The sequence below is a fragment of the Grampus griseus genome (assembly GCF_964374135.1).
Source record: "Grampus griseus genome assembly, chromosome: 3".
In the NCBI taxonomy this organism is placed as follows: Eukaryota; Metazoa; Chordata; class Mammalia; order Artiodactyla; family Delphinidae; genus Grampus; species Grampus griseus.
Genome location: NC_139019.1, coordinates 77,574,768 through 77,594,952, shown reverse-complemented (window position 1 = coordinate 77,594,952; position 20,185 = coordinate 77,574,768). Strand labels below are relative to the sequence as shown.

The 20,185-nt window shown below is 39.9% G+C and overlaps 1 protein-coding gene across 13 annotated transcripts in view; it reads right to left on the bottom strand.

Moving 5' to 3' along the window:
* CAST (calpastatin) overlaps nucleotides 1-20,185 on the bottom strand; it is a 125,474-nt gene that overhangs the window by 24,587 nt on the left and 80,702 nt on the right. For 12 of the 13 annotated variants that reach the window (XM_082650618.1, XM_082650620.1, XM_082650622.1 and 9 more), the window contains 14 exons: nucleotides 19,538-19,594; nucleotides 19,039-19,152; nucleotides 17,956-18,039; nucleotides 13,585-13,653; nucleotides 12,366-12,464; nucleotides 10,766-10,846; nucleotides 10,077-10,115; nucleotides 9,494-9,586; nucleotides 9,259-9,348; nucleotides 8,208-8,309; nucleotides 4,836-4,919; nucleotides 3,466-3,513; nucleotides 2,206-2,301; nucleotides 432-527 (listed from right to left, as the gene is read on the bottom strand). In XM_082650618.1, the coding sequence (XP_082506744.1) occupies nucleotides 432-527; nucleotides 2,206-2,301; nucleotides 3,466-3,513; nucleotides 4,836-4,919; nucleotides 8,208-8,309; nucleotides 9,259-9,348; nucleotides 9,494-9,586; nucleotides 10,077-10,115; nucleotides 10,766-10,846; nucleotides 12,366-12,464; nucleotides 13,585-13,653; nucleotides 17,956-18,039; nucleotides 19,039-19,152; nucleotides 19,538-19,594 (1,152 nt within the window). The remainder of the gene's footprint in view (nucleotides 1-431; nucleotides 528-2,205; nucleotides 2,302-3,465; nucleotides 3,514-4,835; nucleotides 4,920-8,207; nucleotides 8,310-9,258; nucleotides 9,349-9,493; nucleotides 9,587-10,076; nucleotides 10,116-10,765; nucleotides 10,847-12,365; nucleotides 12,465-13,584; nucleotides 13,654-17,955; nucleotides 18,040-19,038; nucleotides 19,153-19,537; nucleotides 19,595-20,185) is intronic. The other variant, XM_082650626.1, reaches the window with a different exon arrangement.

The following is a 20,185-nucleotide window of genomic DNA, read 5'->3' as shown; positions in this document are numbered from 1 at the left end:
GGAAGGGGAAAGGAAGTGAGTCCACCTGTCTCCCTTCAGTTGCGAGAGGAGTCATGATGACAAAGGTACAGATGATTCCACCAGGAGAGTCAATAAAAAGTAATATCGGGCTATTTGTGGGACACCAAATCAGCTTGAAAGACACAGGAATGTGAAGAAGCATGATTAACCACAGTAGCCGAGGAGCTAGAAACAATTTCAGAAGGTCAAAACAAAACAAAACAGTTTGCAGCAGTTGAATTAAAAATTTAAATCTAGCCTGAGTTTCTAGCTCCTCCCAGAAGCCTAAACAGAGGATAATATAGCTATCTAAGATTTTATTTTTATTTTGTTAGAATACAGTAATATGACGGTAATACACAGCAGAAAGGGCAGAGGAGGAAGAACATTACTTTCTCAAGACATTTCTCAGTGCCCAGAGGACCACTCACCGCCGAGGCTGACGGGGGCGGGGCCGACTGCACACAACACAAGGAGGTCCGAGGCACGGCCGCTTCCACAGGAGTAGGGGTAGCAGTCTGAGACTCCTGCAGAAAGAAGCAGGTACAATGACGAATTTTTAGAAATTTATTAAGACTGAACAATGATAGACCAACAATACAGTCTGCTACACCATATGCTGTGAGCATGACTTTCTTCAATGCCCAAGGATTTTGAGCAGTAAATAAGTCAAGGCATGCTGAAACTCTTCAGCTACCATTACTTCACCTTGGTTTCACCTCTTCCCTTAGGTAGGTTACTAAACCTCTCTGAGACACAGTTTGCACATCTGCAAAATGAGGACAATTATAGTACCTACATCTCAAGGGTTGATAGGGGCCTTGAATGAGATAAAACAGGCTAAGTGCTTTGCATAGTACCTGGGAACACAGTAAGCTCAGTGAATTTTATCAACTATTATTATTTATATTATTTGCCATCATATAATATGTAACAATAATAATATACCAATTATAAATGCAATACAATATTTTATTTAAATACCTCATTTTTACATATCTAAGAGCACCCTGTAAATTGTAAATAGCTACGTACAAATGCAAGGTAGTAAGACTATCCCAGGGGTTCTAAAAGTGAGGTCCCTGGACCAGCAGCCTCAGCACTACCAGGGAACTTGTTAGAAATCCAAATTCTTGATCCCCCCCTCAACATACTAAATCGGGAATTCTGGGGTTGGGACCCAGTAATGTGTGCCTTAACAAACACTCCACGTCATCCTGATGTGTACTGAAGTTTGAGAATCACTGTGCTATTTTGTTACAAGAGTAAAATTTCAAACAGATTGCTTTTAATCCAGACATTTATGGAAGCCTATCCTGTATGCAAGGTGCTCAGCAGATGATCATTAATAGGGCATGAGCTCTTCTTTCAAGGAATTTACTATTTAAAAATATGTATAAATGTTAGAAGTAAAGACCAGTGCAGCTAAAATCTTGTTTGCAACATGCCTCAACAGGGATATATAAAGAAAGCATGACAGACCTCCCTGGTGTGTTGTATTCTGCTTAACAAGAGTTGGAAGGGTGGTAAGGTTTGGGGAGGGAAATGCAGGAGACAAAGGCCATATTTTAGCTGAGCCTTAAAGGGATGACTACGATTTTAGTTGATCTAGAATTTGGAGAGGTTATTCTATGCAGAAGGAACCATATGAGAAAAGCCTTGGAAGACACACAAGTACTTACAATCTGAGCTTAGTGATAGGGGGACACATCTTGGCATGAAAGGAAGCTGGGGCCCAAATACATGAGCAGGAACTTTTTTGTAGGGAATGGGAACTCCTGAGGGTTGGAGCAGGGGAATGTTGTGGCTACAAACATGCTTGAGAAAGAATAATGCCGGTGGACATATGGGATGGGCTGGAAGGAGACCAAAGACACAGGCCATTGCCATCTTGAGGTGACGAGTGATGACAACTTTAACTAGGTCAGTTACAGAAGCAGGAATGGAAAGAAAAGCATGGGTGTGAATGCCTTCCTGAAGGAATAATTAACTAAAGGACTTAAACTGCAAGAATATGAGGGTCAGCCTGGGAAAATAAAGCACATCCAGAAACAGGCAAGATGAAAACTGCATATGAAAAAAGATGGCAAAATGGGCCTTTTTATCAGCCACTTCCTGTTAAAAGTTTTGGTCTCACATTTTTAAGATTATAGACAAACATTAAAAAACAACAAAAACTAGCGATCTTTATTTTTAGAAACGTACTTCTGTTTTTTCAGTTGGCTTAGATTGTTTTTCTTTACACTTAGATTGGTCAAGATCTTCTGAAAGTTCATCAATGAGTTCTGATTCACTCAGGGGCTGTAACATAAGAAATATTATATAATATGAAGAAAATTATTTTTACTTTGAGAAAAGAAAAAAGCTTTCATAGAGAAAAAGGTTTTCTGGTAAACACATATTATGTCATATTGTAGGATCTAAAACCAAAAGTTAATTTATACAGGGTATATGTTTCATTTATCAATGTAAGGTAAGTGTCATGCAACAAATAAGGAATACTAAACACCTCAGTACCATAAACATGTTAATGGTTTATTTAGTTAAAAGTTTTCCTGATACTTCAATTTCAGAGTAATTTTGCTCAAATAAGATTGCCTGTTTGTTCCAATGAAGATCTTTATCGTTTTTCCTTATGTGATGGTTTTTCCTACTTCCAGCGACTTTCCTTATGAATAAGTCAGAGGAAACATAGATCATATACTCCTTCCCTATGACTACATGCGGTTTTGGCAGGAAACTTCTGCTATCCCTAGTTCCTTCAGGTGAAGTGGTATTATTCGTTTACTGTAATTAGTCAAAATCTCCACATGCTCTGATCTATGACAGAATGGCATGTAATTCAGAAGCTGGGCCCCAGGGTTGGATAGACAGAGTTTCGAGTCCTAGCCTCGCTATTCCCTAGCTGTTTGACTTTGGGCTATTTACAGAATCCTTCTGTGTCTCAATTTCCTCACCTGTAAAATGGGAATAATAATAGTGCCTTCCTCATTCAGTGAGGACTCAAAATGATAACACACAACACCATTTAGTGTAGTGTCAGGCACATAGTAAGTGACTAATAAATGTAGTTGCTTAATATCATCATGATAGGTAACTATGCTGATTAACACCAAATTAAGTAAAGGCAGCATAGAATCATTAGAGCACCTGATGCTGTAATTAGGATCAAACCAAGTGCTAACAACCTAATTTAAGGGCCCTCTTGATATCGGCTCCTAATGTTCAACAAACATCACCTGTAAATTTGTAATATTTTAGTAATAATTCATGAGATAAATAATCATTAAAATATGTGAAAAAGAGTCAGAGATCTAAGCCAGGTGTTGCTGTCAAAAGTTCCTCTTTCCTTAATAGTAGGCTGTCATGCAAGTCTCTACAGTGAGATCTGGTCTGTCAAAATTATCTGTTTATACCTTACAGTTCTATTGTTTTCTAAGTACCAAAAAACACTTATTTCCTAACCTTGGGTTTTTCTTCAACATCTGGCAAGAGTGGTTTTCCATCTTTATCCTGTAAAATGAAATTAAAAATACATTTAAAATGAATAGAAAATTTTGCTTTCTTGTCCCATTAAGTTTGTTTTAGAAATTCCAGGATATGAGAGGAGAGATTGTTTTTTTTTTTTGCCATATATCTGAGTGAGTTTGTGTTTCAAATTAATTTATTTAGAAAGTATCAGAATAAGGAGTTGAGCTGTAAAAATCAAGAAACCAAATGCTATAAAATATAATGCAATTACTTTTCTTTAAAAGTTACTGAAGGGACTTCCCTGGTGGCACAGTGGTTAAGAACCCACCTGCCAAAATGCAGGGGACATGGGGAATTCAAGCCCTGGTCCGGGAAGATCCCACATGCCGCAGAGCAACTAAGCCCGTGTGCCACAACTACTGAGCTTGTGCTCTAGAGCCCACGAGCCACAATACTGAGCCTGCGTGCCACAACTACTGAAGCCTGCATGCCTAGAGCCCGTGCTCCACAACAAGAGAAGCCACCACAATGGGAAGCCCGCGCACCGCAACAAAGAGTAGCCCCTGCTCGCCACACCTAGAGAAAACCCGCGCGTGGCAATGAAGACCCAGTGCAGCCAAAAATAAATAAATAAATAAATAAAATAAAATTTAAAAATTACTGAAAAATAATTTCCATCTTTTGGATAAGGAAGTAGAATTTTTAAAAAAGTTCTTTGGCTAGAAAGATGCAGCTACATCAATGAAAGACTGAAAAAAGCTTCAATTCTCTAACCCAGGGTGAAGAGGTAAGATATCATTCCTGTAAAACTGGTTTTTCAGAATTCACAATTTAGAATGTTTCTAAAAAATGAGAAACTTTCCATATATAAGCATTGTAGCTATTTTCAACCATATGTTTATGTGTATTATTTCAAAGATAGATTACAAATATAAGTACAGGAATAAGTCCACCATCCTCACGTCAAACTGAAACCAACAATAACAAAACCATCTTCACTGAGGATACTGGTAAATCATTGTATGTTTATCTACCACTTAGAAGATCTATGTGCTTTTATCCATATAGCAGTTAGAGAAAATATTACTCCCAAATTATTCCTCTGCTTTAAGGTTAAGGACCTATGTCAAGCATGGTTAATAGTTGAAACACTTGAATTTGAGGGAATTTTAATGACCACACGGTCATTACTTAGGAAACACTCTTTTAAAGGGTCCAACTGTAGAAGACAGAGAATAAAGCGTTCGGGGTCTTCAGAGTTAATATCAGACACGTCCTTAAGCATCATGGGGACAGACAGGACAAAATGCGATGCGAAGGCAGGAGGAGTGAGCTGCTGTCATGCACCGTGGCAAACAACGTACCGTGGCTGGTTTTAATCTATACTCTGGTGGGACTGTTTTCTCATCTTCACCACACTTCTTTAGTTTCTCTTCTTTGGCTTTTGCCTGAGGAAGGTGGAGAAAAAAAATAAGCATTGCGATAATACATGTGAAATAAGACATCACTTTATCCATGGGTGTCGTGGAGGAGACCAAATCAGATTAAAGTGCCCAGTGAGCAGTTAGGAGGAAGGCAGTGTAGGGTGACGGACAAAAAAACAACACAGCCAGGAATCCCAGGGAGGTGTCCCTGCCCTGTCTCTATGACCTTGGGAAGCCACCCAGGCTTTCTTCGGCTCAGTTTCTTGAGCTGTAAAATGGGGCTACTAAGAATCCTTACCTAGCTTGCTGACTTGTAAGGAAGGATCAGCGGAGAAAATTAAATAAGATATCCTTTGAAGAAGGTAAGCACAGTGCACAAGCTGGCTGCAATCATTTTACAGCCTCCACCTGTCGTACTGAAAGAGGCAGTTATCTAAGGGGGAGAAAACAACGAGTTCTCATGAATGTTAAACACGGTTCAGAAAGGGGAGAGGCATCCCATCACAAATCTTGGCTGATCCAAGGATAATTAGTTTTCCCTTTTTTTAAAAAAAAAAACTTATTTAATTTATTTATTTTTGGCTGCACTGGGTCTTCATTGCTGCGTGCGGGCTTTCTCTAGTTGTGGCGAGCGGGGTCTACTCTTCTTTGTGGTGCGTGGGCTTCTCATTGCAGTGGCTTCTCTTGTTGCGGAGCACGGGCTCTAGAGTACACACTCAGTAGTTGCGGCACATGGGCTTAGTTGCTCCGCGGCATGTGGGATCTTCCCGGACCAGGGCTCGAACCCGTGTCCCCTGCATTGGCAGGAGGATTCTTAACCACTGCGCCACCAGGGAGGCCCTGGTTTTACTGCTTTTAAAAGAACTCCCTTCAGTAACACCAAGACGTCACTGGATTACTAAACCATGCACAACCAAATGCATTACAAATAAAAGTGCAGTTCCATGGCAGATCAGTGGCTGCTAAGATGTAACATTTGATTTTAAACTCCTGGTGGGTAATGCAAAGTTCCATGATATGTAATAATTTGTACCTGTATCAAGGTATGGATTTAAATCACAAATCAAGGAGCTCCTGGGCACAAAATTGTGTGTGCTTGGGGGGGCGGTGGAGTGGGTATTTATCTGATTCTAGCTCAGCCTGTTGCTCCCATCTACATCTCAGCCTAAGATTGTGGTTCTCCATTGAATGCTTAGTTAGTTGATTAATTTTAAAATATTTGATGAGCACTTTTAATAAGCCAGGTACTTTTCTAGGCTTTGGAATTATAGTTGTATTGTTCTATAGAATAATAACTGGGATGAAAGGATTTTTAAAAAAATATTTCCCGTTACATTCTACTGCAGGATATGAAGTAAGTCCTGTTATATAGTGGTACTCCCCAGGTCAGGGATTTGTGAGGTCATTGGCTATAAAACAGTACTCATGAAAGCGTCACCTGTACAGGACTGTCCTCTCCACTTAGGCTTGTGAACAGCGAGTCACCTGCACAGCTAGATCCTTTCTATTCTTTGATCTTTATATTCTTTAAATGACTGCATTGTGGTTTGTATCCAGTAGGAGGTGAAAACAAACATCCCCTGAATTGAAATAGTTCCAGACTAGGTAACTACACTAGAAATAGGGGAGATTAATAATGAGGTATCACTACAGAATCAATGCATTATGATACATTATGAGAATGACAAGTAGGCATGGACCTCTTCTCTGAAGCATCATCTGGTGCGGAACGTGCTGGAGGGGCCGTGGACTCCTATAGCATATCGACTTTTATGAGCCTTATCACAGCAGACTACCCAGGAAGTAGTGAATTCACCATCAGGTACTAAAAATTCAACTTAAGAATCCAGAGGATTGGAGAATCTTTATACTTTGTACACAATTAAAAAGGAAAACTAGTGTTAAGAGTAGAATAGTCCTTTTTGTTCAAATTTTAGGAGTTTGCTAACTTTCCAGAGGAAATTTAATACATTTATATGCATCCCCCTAAACCCAAACTGTTTAAAAGTTATTTTTACATAACTTTTTCACATCTACCTATCCGATTTTAGTCACTCTAAGAGTCTTTTCATCCTGGGATTATGTTTATACTTTCTGCCCCCAAATTATCATCTTCTTAAATCACCTTAACCATCTGTAAACAGCCTGAGGCAGATGTGCCATTCGCTGGCTGCCATGCAGCCCTCGGTGGTGGACCGCCAGGGTCCTGCCAGGACCACCCTTTCCTTGAGACATTGTGCACCTCGCACTATGTTGTCATCAAAGTTTCCCTTTCTCCCAATACATTACTTGGTTCTGGAGGACAAGGACTGCTTCCCCTGCTCCCTTGTGTTCGCCTTCACAAAGCCTTGTCGTACCACACTGCGCCCGGCAAGACCTCAGAGAAAGTCGAAGATAGAAACTGGCCCATTTCAGACCAGGGCAGTCCCAGACTCAGGGGGCGTTGCTGGGAGTCAGCGAGACTCACCTTCCCCGGTGACTCAGAACAGGAAGTGACAGCGGAGGCAGCAGCATTGTGACAGCGACAAGTGCCAGCTCCCACCCTGAGCTGACAGGCTGGCGCCCCTGAGGGTCCCCACCACCACACTGCCTGGCCAAGGATGCCCGCAGGGCGGCTCTATGCCTTCCCTCCTCTTTTCCCCCGGAGGACTCAGTTCAACAATTCTTTAAAAATTGAAATTTAATATGAACACTCTCTTCCACCAAATACAAGCTTGCCTGGGCTCGTAAGGCTTGTTAAGGTCTTGGCGTGTGGTGGGGTAAACTCTCCCCAGCATCACACTCTAAACACGCAGCAAATCCAGTTATAAAGTAATTGTTGCTTGATTTTATTCTAATTTGGGACAAGTTTTCAACATTTTCCCCCATAGTTATAAAAAGGATCTCCCACCCCATCTGCAACCATCTCCTTCTCTCCTTATAAAGAGAAGCACCTGGAACCTTTTGAAAATACAAATGTCCAATTTCCATGAGAGTGGACAAAACTCACCAGGCCACTGCCTTCGTTGTTATCTTGTTTAGTCAGGTGTCATTTGAGAATTGGCAAAGGAGATTAGTGTTCATTTTAAGTATTAAAATTCTAGATGGTTAACAAGACAAACACTGAAATATCCTTTCTGGTTGCTAACTCCCCAGCAATAAATATCTAAATTAGCCAGACCCTGAAAGTAAGGCAGGACAAAGAACAGTTCATTTAAAATCTCTAAGAAGATAAAAATGGTACAAGAATTCTAAACATGTGTAATGCATTAGCTTTGTAACCTTGTAACCTGAAGACTAACAGGTTTTGTATGTGAACTCCAAGGTCAGTACCTCATTGACTTCCTTAATGGAGCTGAGGTCGAGCTCAGGTTCTGGCTTCCGGCTGCCCAGCGAAGCTGACAGAGCCTCGAGTGCCTGATCACTCATTGTGTCCTGTGAGGGAAAAAAAAATTCTGTACATTAAAAAGAAAACATCTCCTCAACCTGAACAATCCACCCATTTCTTTGTGAAATTCAAAATTTTAAATCTCTAAGAATAAGTTGTGGATTGGGGAAGGACTCTAGGAAGGCAATTTTATTTAAAACCTAGTAAAAGAGAGAAAGAAAGAAGAACTTACCAGTGAGTGAAAACTGGGGCTTAGGACTCGTTTCTACAGTAACAGTGCTCTCAGAGGTACACTTCACCTCTTACTTAGCAAGCTAGAAGTGTAACTGTAATAATAATTATATTATAAAATACTCATATCAAAATAAAAGCTGCAAGAAGTAAACTTTCAGTATCCTGCTTTTCTTTTTCTAAAAATGTCTCTAAAAATGACTTCTGACAACCCTGTCCTTCAGCAGAATCAACGCAGCTAAGCCCAGGAAGCAGGGGGCCCTGAAGCGGCTGGACCACCTGCAGATGGGGCATGTTTTCTCATCCAGCCCAGAGCTGCAGTGCCACCTTTCAGGATTCACAAGAATTAAGTTATAGTCAACTGTGGTTAAGGTGGAGAGAAGCAGCTATAACAACATCCCCCTAGTGAGTCACAGGACTCAAACTCCTTTAGAAAATCAAGTTGAAGATTTCATGTCCCAAGAGTGCAGTTCCTCTGGGATCCTGCTCTTCTGTGTAGTGTGTTGGTGAGATAATCTTATTCCACAACCAAGGCAAGCGTGCTGAAATCACCCCTAAGCATTTGTAGAAACAGAGCAGGCCTGCCTGGAGATGACCAATATAACCCTGACTGGTTTCACTATTCTACAGAGGCCCGAGGGAGAAAAGATGCTCAGTAGGTGGGATGCACTATTGGGGTTCTCCCCAGTCAGCTAGATGAGCCTCAGGAGAGCAACTGCTGTCAGGCGGACCGTGCTTAATTTTAAAGAAGTAATTTTTTTATACCTCTTCCACCTTTCTTTTTTTCTCCTTGGGTGGAGCAGCGCTTTTGATTACTTCAGCTGACTGAGCTTTTAAAACCTCTCCTGTAGACTTCTGAAAAACAAAATACAAAAGATTTGACTTACAGAAGAAGGAAACGTATTAACCAAATCGTAATAACCAGAACTAAAAAGTTGTTGTTGTCTTAAAGTATGAGATGGTTTCTAACAAGTTTCCCTCATTACATTAAAAACAATACCTCTTTCTTGGTTTTCTTCCCATCAGTCGTAGGAGAACTGCAGGTGAAGTCTGATGACAAGGCATCTATGGCATCATCGGGCCCCAGGGGTTTCTAAAGAAACAGGCAGCACGACGAGTCACACGCGGGAATCATTCAAGTGACAGATCAGATTATAAACCCAGCAAACGAAGAATGGACTTTTGCAATTCCTTGACTACCAAATGAGATGATCAACGAAATAACTCAGAGGAAAGCCTATGTTTGGGAGGAAACTGGATGCTCAATAAATATTATTTTCCTGTTTCTCTCTTCTCAACATATTACATGTTAGGATATCCTCATCCTATTTTTATTAACATTTAATTTATCCTAAAACTTTCTTGTCCCCATTCTTCTTTCCCTCAAAAATCTACTTAGGAAATAAACACGCATTGAAACAACCCCCAGGCCCACCCCCGTTCTCGGAACAGATGGAAACTTCATCTGAGTTAGAGATTAATATAGTCATAATCCCAAAATATAGAATTGATAACTCTATCCCCCCAACCAAAGATATAAAAAGTGTTAAATCTGATCTTAGAAGACAGTTATGTGAACTCACCGAAGAGTCTGGAGGAGGCCCTGTGATCCCTTCTTTTTTCTGAAACAAATATTAATTTGATGATGCTGAGAAGGCAGAATTAATCCTTACAACTGGCAAAATGCATAGCTCAGTGAATGCTATAGGCTGAGTGTGTCCTCTCAAAATTCATATGCTGAAGTCCTATCCCCTAGAACCTCAGAATGACTGTATTTGAAGACAGGGCCTTTAAAGAGGTGATTAAGGTTAAATGAGAACATTAAAAGGGGCCCTAATTCAATAGGACCAGTGTTCCTATAAAAGGGGGAAATGACCCAGAGATCCACGTAGAGAAAAGACAACATGCAGATATGTACACATAGAAGATGTGGAATTACTCCACATGGAGGTATCTATAGACCAAGGAGAGAGGCCTGAGACAGATCTTCCTCTCACAGCCTTCAGAAGGAGCCAACCCTGCCCACATCTTGATTCCAGTCTTCTAGCCCCCAGAATTGTGAGACAGTAAGTTTCTGCTGTTTAAGCCATACAGTCTGTGATACTCTGATATGGCAGCCCTACCAAAGTAATACAGTGAGCTTCAGAGTAATGACAATTTTGCACGCCCATTATATTATCTAAGTTAAAAAAAACTGGATATATTAATGTGATAAAAATTATAATTCCAAAAAAGAAACAATAAAGTATAAGTAAATGATTGTTTAACTTACATTTAAAAGTTCCCTATATTTTGGAGGAAGTGTGACTTCTCTTTTACCCAATTCCTCTGTGTAAGTAGAACTCATCAGATCCTAGAAGAAAACCGTACACATAAGGATAGTAGCTGAGAATGTTATACACATATTCTTAAACCAAAGTACTATTGCATTATTAATTTATGGAACTATCGAGAGTAAATATAAATCATTTAGAAGCCAATATTTTACACAACTCTGAAATTCTAAGTTTCCACAAATACTTGCCCATATTTGCTTGGCTTAACCCATTAGTAATGCTATAAAATATTCAAACCACTATATTAAATTTCATTCATATATAAAATGCATTTTATTTAAAAATATTTTTCATTATCTAATATTTCTATACCTACAAAAGAGCAGTTGATAACTGAATTTCTATATAACTCAACAGATCTAGTTATTTCGTACGTAATAAGAAAAAAATCAGAGTGATGTTTCTTTTTTAGCACTCTCCAATCCAATTCCTCTTCCTTGTTTTCCAGAGATAGCCATCATCCTGAACTTTATCACATCCATCAATGTAAAGTTGAGTATATTTTAAAACAATTATTCCACATGTAGATACCCATAATCAATATACACCATTACTTTGCCTATTTTCAAGTGTTATATAAATGGTATCAAATTCTTATCATTTGGTAATGTACTATTTTTATTCAAAGTTATATTTTTGTAATGTTATCCATATTGATACATGAATAAGCCATTTTAACCACTATAAAGTGTTCCACTATATCATCTTGTCTCCTGTTGAACAAAATCATTTCCAAATGTTTCACCTGTTCTTAGAACTCCTTATACACCTGGGCAAGGCTCCCTTCAGCAAGTCTCTCTAGACGTGGGATTGCTGGTTAGAGGGTGTGCACATCTTCAGGTGACATCCACAGGCTCTGGGCCAGTTGTCAGACTTTTACACTTCTGCCAATCAGATGAGTATGAAGTGCTATCTCTCTGTGTTTTAGTACCATTTTCCTAATTACTAGGGAGACTTTCATGTGTCTATTGGCCAAATTTTCTCCTAATTTTCTATTGGGTTGTCTTTTTCTCAGTTTTAAAAAATCTTCATAAATTCTAGAAATAAATCCTTTGTTATGACTGTTGCAATATTTTCTTACAGTCTATGGAATGTCTTTTATTAATGCCAAGGAACATAACTTTCTTGCTTTTCATGAATCAGGAATAGAGATGAACTGAGGACAGAAAATATCTAGAAATCAAGATAAGTTCAAGTGATAGGATGGGAAATATCTAGAAACTAAAATAAGTCGAAGGCCACTGGACTTAAGCCTCGAAGAAAGAAAATAAGTCTCTGTGATCCAACAGACTATATGCCAGCTGCAGTCTCAGCAGAGACAATCAATGAGTATTTGCTGATCAACGGAATCGCATAGCCACCTTAGAACAGTTTCCATCCACAACACTAATTTTCAGTTGCTATTACTGATACTGACAGCATACTGTTTCTCTCCAAGTGACAGAACACTATATATTCTTTTGTGCATCATGACCATGACCTACTAGCTCTCCTACTCATTAAGTATGAATCTTTATCGACATCAAGATCACTTACCAAAACTTCAGGTCCAGTATATGTTGTATCATCTTCTTTGGTTTCTTCAGGTTCTCCTAAAGTGTCTATTAAGTCGTCCAAAGCCGCATCCATGCCTAACTGGAAAACAAAAAGAGCAGGTATGTAAATGTCATTTGTTACACATATTTCATTTTGATTTTTTAACTACCGAAAAAAAAATTCTGTGTAGAAAAACACCAAAAGTTCTTAAATGGTTAAAATCTCGTCTGTAATAGAACTTAGTATTTAAAGTCCCAGAGTACAGATTCTAGGTTGGCAAGATAGAAAGCCACATTCAGGTTAAGAACCACAATTTCAATAAGTCTAAAGGCATGAACTACATGGACAAGTGTATGGTTCATTACAGCTGCCAGACCACTGTACTGATAGTTTAAAGAAAAAAGGAAACAAACTACAGAGAATTATAATCATGTTGCTATCTGCAAGAGAGGAAATGCTTAGTATTTTTGCTTATCAATCGTTTCCACCTCTACCAAATAAAATATATTTCAAAAATGGATTGCCCTGTGTTCTTTTATTCATTTGTGGCTTTTTGTTTACTTGCTTGTCTGAAGATGCTTACAAATAGAAATTCCCTGAGAGAGACGTTAAATTTACAAGAAGTGACAGTTTATTCTGTCAATATGGGCTTAACTCAGTATAATGAATGAAAGAGTGCTTCCATCCTGTTTTTGAGGTTAAGAATGATTCATTGTGAAGAATAAGCTACATTTGAAAGGGAAAACAATTTGAAGAAAGACCCTTTACTATTTAACTCAGCTTAGAAATGATTGTTTACATTTTTTTTTGTAACTACCATATTTCCACTACAACTTTGGGAACTCACCTGATTGTGTAATAGAATGTGAGGCCTGTTAGCTTTAGACTGATTCAATTGGGAATTTCAGAATGAAGAAGTGCCTGGCATTCTTTAGTGATACCTCTGCTTAGAGAAGGTGCATTTGCAGGAGGGAAACTGGAATGTAAACTCCATGAGGCATAACTGGACTTTCCAGAACACAGGGTTAGAATGTAAAATGTTACAAACATACGGGAGAAAATCCCACTTTCAACCCAGTCATATTAGCTTCAAACAATAATTCATTAAAAAGGTCCTTTAAGTTACCCTCACCTCATATTGTTTACCCTCAAGAAATCAGATCACGAGAGACACGGAGACTATGAATAAATACGTAAAAAGGCACTGCTATCTTCATACCTTTCCAGAAGGTTCACTTGGTTTGGATTCAACTGGTACGGCTGACATTAATGATTTATTTTCTTTATTCTGGTGGGGGTTTAGAAAGAAAGAAAAACTCCTCATATATCTTTATAAAATTCAGTAATATTACAGACTTTAAAATGAATACATTATAACATAACATGGATCATATACTAAACATCTGCTCTGTGCCAGACACTTTATGTGTTATATCCTTTTTCAGAAAAGCATAAATAATATTAATATTGATAATATTAATCTCACTCAGAGATGTGACAAGCAAGGCTCAGAGAGGTTGAGTAACTTCCCAGGTCACACAGTAAAGCACAGCACTGAGATCTGAATCCAGGACTGCCCTTCTCTTTCTTCACTGCTCTTGGTTGCCTCTCCCAGGGCCCACAGCTAATCTCTGCAACACCCATGAATTCCTTCTTATTACAAACAGCCATTATGTCTAGATGTTGTTCTCTCGGTCTGTGCCCCTACACATCAAGACCTCCGCCCTGCCTTGCTTTGGTATCTCATCGCTCATTCTTTCTTTCATCTCCCTAAAATCAATGTCCTTCCCACCACGGCTTCAGTTGCTCCATCAATGATTGTCAATAACTTTCCAATCTGCAGTTTCCATGGCTTTACCCAGACATAATCTTCTCGGAGTTACTCTGGTGAGCACCCCTCTCCCGACTCTCATCTCTCACAGCACCATCCTCGTTCTGTGCTGGCATTTGTGCCCTCTTTTCTCTGCCACCTCTGGCCTCTCTCCTGTTTTGCCCCCTGCCACACACGTTTCTGCCTGTACTGGTGGTCCTAGGCAATCATTCTCTAGGGTCAGGGGCCAAATGCTTTCAGGGACAGGCAGGAACGAAATGGTGAAGTCACTGGGTTTAAGACAACAGGGAATTGTCTTCTGTGAAGGTCTCTGAAATCTGGGCAGCAGAGCTTGGAGGTGGAGAGCACAGGCTGGTTTGCACACCAGCCCACACGCACTGGCCGCAGGAGGCTTCAGGCAGGTCACATCTCCTCCTGAACCTCTGTACCCTCATGTATGAGACCAGGACAGTGACTGCACCTACTGCAAGGGGTTGTGAGGATTAAACTAATTCATCTATTAAAGTATGAAAGCCGGTAGTTGTGCACACGTTAAGTACTCATAAGTACTAGATATATAAATAAGTACTAAATAAGTGATTGCTGTACTTGTTATATTAAAGAGATCACGGGGAGCATCAGGGTGAGCCTGAGTCCTGGCAATTGAATCCAGCTCCTTGACTGAACCACAACCTCATGCAGATGTTCATTCAGTTTCACTCTCCCCTCTCTCCCTGCTTCTCCCTTTCCATTCACCTGGACTCCAAAACAATGTGCTAATCGCCTCTCTCTCGGGGCACCTCAGACATTTCAATTCAACCTGTCTAAAAGCAGGTATCACTTTTCTGTCTCCAGCAGTTCCCCTTCTGACTTCTGTCCACCTGTCAGTGACAATCAGGACCGGGCTCACTTAAGAGGCGCTCACTCCTGCAGGTGCTGCCCCTGCACTGGCACGAACCTGGCCGTGGGTGCCTCCCTTGCCTCACCTTAGGGTTAGCAACCTGGTTCACTGAGACGCTGAAGCCCCAGGTTATCTGAGACTTTATTTCACCTTTGTACACTGCAGCCACTCATTTCCTAAAACCTGAAAGTTTCACCTCTGCAACGCCTCCTGCATCGCTCCCCGCTCACTTATTCTATCCCAGTTCTAATTTAGGTTAACTTTGGACTCCCCAGGACGACTGAAACAGCCCCTGACCAGCCTCCCACCTTAAGATCTCTTATTCCGTCTCATCCCAGCCACTGCGGTCGCTTAATTCTTCGGTTTTAATCACTTGGTTTTAATCGCATCTCTCCATCTGTTCTCTAATCTTCAATGCTTACCTGCTGCCCGTTGTATCACTACCACATGGATTAACACACCTCTACATTCTCCACAGCAGCGCCTCGACCTGTCTTTCTGATCTTACAGTCCCACTCACCTCTCCTGTGCTTCACCCACACCGTAATGCACTTTGTACCCAGATCACATCTTATTTTTTTCTCCCTTGTTATGTTTGCAAGCCTGCAATCCTAGCTATCCTTTCATGCCAAACTTAAACTGGATCTACTCAGAGTCCCCAAGGATTCCCCCGAATCAGACAGACCCCCTCTCTCCTTAAACAGCTCCCTGTGGCGACTTGTCTTAATCTGCCTTGAATGCAGTCCTGGGTACATAGTTTTATCCCACCCCTAGAGGGGTCAGCCTGCAGCTCAGTGTCCTGCAGTGTCAGACCACAGTCCACAGTGCTTTACACATGGTATGGACTAAAAAAGAAAAAGCAGATGTGACCAATCTCGTTTTCTGGGAGACAAATCAGAGGCAAAGAAAAGTGAAATGATTTGCCACAAGTCGTAGCACAAGTCAATCAATGCACAGCAGAATTCCGTATAAACCTCGCCTAATCTTATTGCTTAGATTTTACGGATAACCCTGGCTAGATGATGTGTGGCATAAATTTTCAAATTATCAAAATTTGAAAAACACATTTACAGATAGGTTACAAAATCACATTTACAAATCTCTCAGAATAGGTTCAAATTACATTTTAAACCTATTCTAAGAGATCTAAGCCTCTGTCTTAAATTTATCCATTTTCCAAACCATGGCATCTAGTTATCCCTCCTCAACACAAGAGAGTGAAGTGTATCCCCAGGATGGGGGTAGGGATCTCAAGGTATATACAAGGGGTCTGCTGGAAAAAAATCAAACATTTTTTATTTTGAGTATTTTCATTGAAAAGTTCATGTAAATTTTGCCATCATGCCACATGCTTTCTGCATTAGTTTGGAGAAAAATAATGTGCCTTTTCTTTTTCGAAATCTAAGAAAAACTGATGTTTCAGGGAGATGGGCCATACTTTTATCCTATGACGTTCCTTACTTTACTTAGCCTGCAGGGGGATAACTGTGCCCATTTTGAGAAGCGGGAAAATAGATAAACACGTATTACTTTTTTTCTGCTTTCATTTCCATCTTACTTTTGCTTCAGCTAGTTACTTGTGGCTTTAAGAGAAATACGTCCTAGCATTTCTAGGACAATATGGCTTCCAAACTGATTCCTAACTCTGATGGCTAACTCTGTATTCCTATGGGTAGAAAAGGTAGACTACTTCTTGTCTTACGTTCCCAAGCTAGTCTCTCCAAAGGATCTAAGGAAGGTGCCCATGATTTGCCAGTGGGGTACATATACTCTCTCCTGAGAGGGCTTGTGACGCTCCTTTGAAAACCTCCCAATATCAATCCGTGTAGGTGTCATGACTGCACGTAATTTACTCATTTCAAGATGGCAGTGTTCATATTAAGATCTGAGAGTAATGCTTATTCAAATGCTCATGGCCATTTTATGTGCTTTATTTCAAAGCCATAAATCTTGAAGGCAGGATCTGAGTCAATTCACATTTTAATTTCCTTGGTATTGATGAGGTCTTATACGTGGCAGGCACTCAGTAACTATTTATTTATTTATGGGGTCTAAAAAAAATTTTTTATAGACCTTTATTGGAGTATAACTGCTTCACAATACTGTGTTAGTTTCTGTTGTACAACAAAGTGAATCAGCCATAGGCATACATATATCACCATATCCCCTCCCTCTTGAGCCTCCCTCCCACCTTCCCTATCCCATACCCCGATCCCACCCTCTAGGTCATCGCAAAGCACCGAGCTGATCTCCCTGTGCTAAGCGGCTGCTTCCCACTAGCTAACTGTTTTATATTTGGTAGTGTATGTATGTCGCTGCTACTCTCACTTCATCCCAGCTTCCCCCTCCCCATGTCCTCAAGTCCCTTCTCTATGTCTACGTCTTTATTCCTGCCCTGCCACTAGGTTTCTCAGTACCATTGTTTTTTTTTTTTTAGATTCCATATATATGTGTTAGCATATGGTATTTGTTTTTCTCTTTCTGACTTACTTCACTCTGTATGGCAGACTCTAGGTACATCCACCTCACTACAAATAACTCAATCTCGTTTCTTTTTATGGCTGAGTAATATTCCACTGAATAGTAACTATTTATTGAATGCATGAATTTTAAAATCATTCATTCAATAAATAGTGTCTTTTTGGTGTCTTGCTTTCTCTCTGTCCTTCAGATGCATGCTCTTCTTCATAAAATTTCACGTATGAAGTGTTCAGTTTTAGCAAATGACAGGTTATTTGACTGTGACAGCACTGGAACACTGAATGGTTAAACAGAGCCAGCCAGGTAGAGTGGGTCTTCGCTGAGCATATGTTTCTCATAAAAGAGACCTGATAAGCATTGAGGCCCCTGTTCACGTTACATCTTTTATGTGTGCTCACCTCATCAACTGGTTTGCCAGATGCTGCAGCTATGCCAGTAACAGCACTCTTTCCACCACTGGAAATTGTGACCTGTGACTTAGTCTAAAGGATAAAAGATTGACAGAACTAAGTATCTCTGAATGACTATTTTCAAGATCATACATTTCAAATGTCACTAAGGAGCCAGTTTCCCCTAGCAGACATCTTGTAGGGAAATGGTCACTAGCTTCTACTGCATATGATGCAATGCTGGGCACATACAGCTGGACTCAAGAGCTTACAGAGCCCATGCAGGTTAACACACATAGGCGAAGTGGGCCACGTGGGCACATACAAGGTTGTAAAGCCTCTAGTCAATTGTTGCCATGTGAGCCTACTGTTGCCAGATATTCCAATTTTTCAAGAGAAGCTAGAAATTTGCATTTTATGTGAAGTATTCTGACTTTATTTGTTGGCAGCTAATTAAAGATCATTTTGATTACTGTAAGCCAAATAAAATACACAAGTGGCTGCAACTGGTGGGCCACAAATTTGCAGTCTCTGATAGAAGGTATATTGTTAAGCAGGCCTATTTCCTATCTTCCAAGAGCTCTCAATGAAAAAGTTCTCATAGATGTTTATTCTTCTAGCAGTTGAATAGTTGTATTCTGGAAATACAGAATATATGTCTGACTTTTGGCTCTGTAAGTTGATCTCTCCTACAACAAGACCCTAAAAACTCTAAGACTTCCAGGTAAAGAGCAGATCTCGCAGTGCATCTGAGTTCCCACAGCCCACGAGGAGAGGGGTCCAGGAGGCAGCCTCAATCCCAAGCTTCCCATCTGTGAGACACCAGACTCGGCTGCCTCAAAGTCACAACACGGTGGAGAGGGCACGATGGAACATCCCCCAGACCTATCTGATGCCCTTCTCGGGCCTTACTTAGTCCCAAGTTTCCACAAGCTTATTTGCAACACCAGCAAAATAAGAGCACCAAATCTTTACAATACAAGATATATTTGGCGTAGCTCTGTAGCTTCACCTACACACATCAATGTAGATAGAGGACCTGTCAATTCCCTAGTTGACATTAGTGTTTTCCTATCGGTCTGCTTTATTTACCTCTGGTATTGTTGATTTCTCTGATGTTGGCTGCTCACTTGGTCTGGAAACTGCTTTTTCATTATAAGTATGCTTGCTTCCCGTACCTGATGAGTGCTTGGGTAGGCTTTTTGGCTGAAATCACATACACACACACGTCCCACAATGTTAACGATATGATAAATATTGCTACTTTTCTCTATGGAATAGAAAGTATTCATAACAACTGTGTTTTATGCAGTTTTTTATTGTGCGAATTTAAATTAGAATGATATGTGACAAAATTTCACTTTGAGTACAAAATTTGAAACAATGCAAATCCTTCCTCCCAAATTCAGCAAGAATCACCTGAGCAAATTGCAAATCCTGCTAATGCCACATGGTGGTACCATTTTAGTGGGAAAACAAACACCAGCCATGCTCAGTAGGACTTGAACAGTTCAGAATTTTATCCTTCACCAAAAAACAAAGAAAAAAAGGTTTCCCCTTATGATATCAAGTCCTAATGATGATCATTTACCTCTGTGTGTTCCTTTGGCTTTACTTCTTGGGTTTTTTTCTCATGAACCACAGATGGCTGTCAAATTTCAAACGATAAAATCTCAATTACATCAGAGTACATTGTTTTTATATTTCCAAATAAGCTCAAAACCAAAAATCCCAATTAGACCATTCTGCCTCTCTTAGGAAAGGCCCAGTTAGAGAAGTAGATGTTGCTGTCTGGTTGATAATAATCCTACCAACAGTCTGATAATGATAATTATCAGAAAAATAATGAAAAATGTAGTATTTCATCTAGAATGATTTTTCAAATAGCTATGTATCTCTAAATTATTGGCTGTTTTTCACAACTCATGTAGATCATTTGATAACGGCAAGTCCATCCACAGAGACGTCAAATGATCACTTTGACCACTGAGTTTGTTGATAGGGAATTCTACTTTAGAAATTAAAATTGATTTTCAAAAAAAATCTCCTTTCATAGGAGATGAACACTGTATTTTTTTAGTTAAATGATTTATATGTTTTTTTCTGTGCTACAAGTAGAGAAGACAGGTATCACTAGAAGCCCAACTGAGTAACCAAAAACATTTAAATATGGAATAGAAGACAACTTCCACCGGCTGCTGAATTATTCTTCTATAGGGGACTATATAATTACCATCCT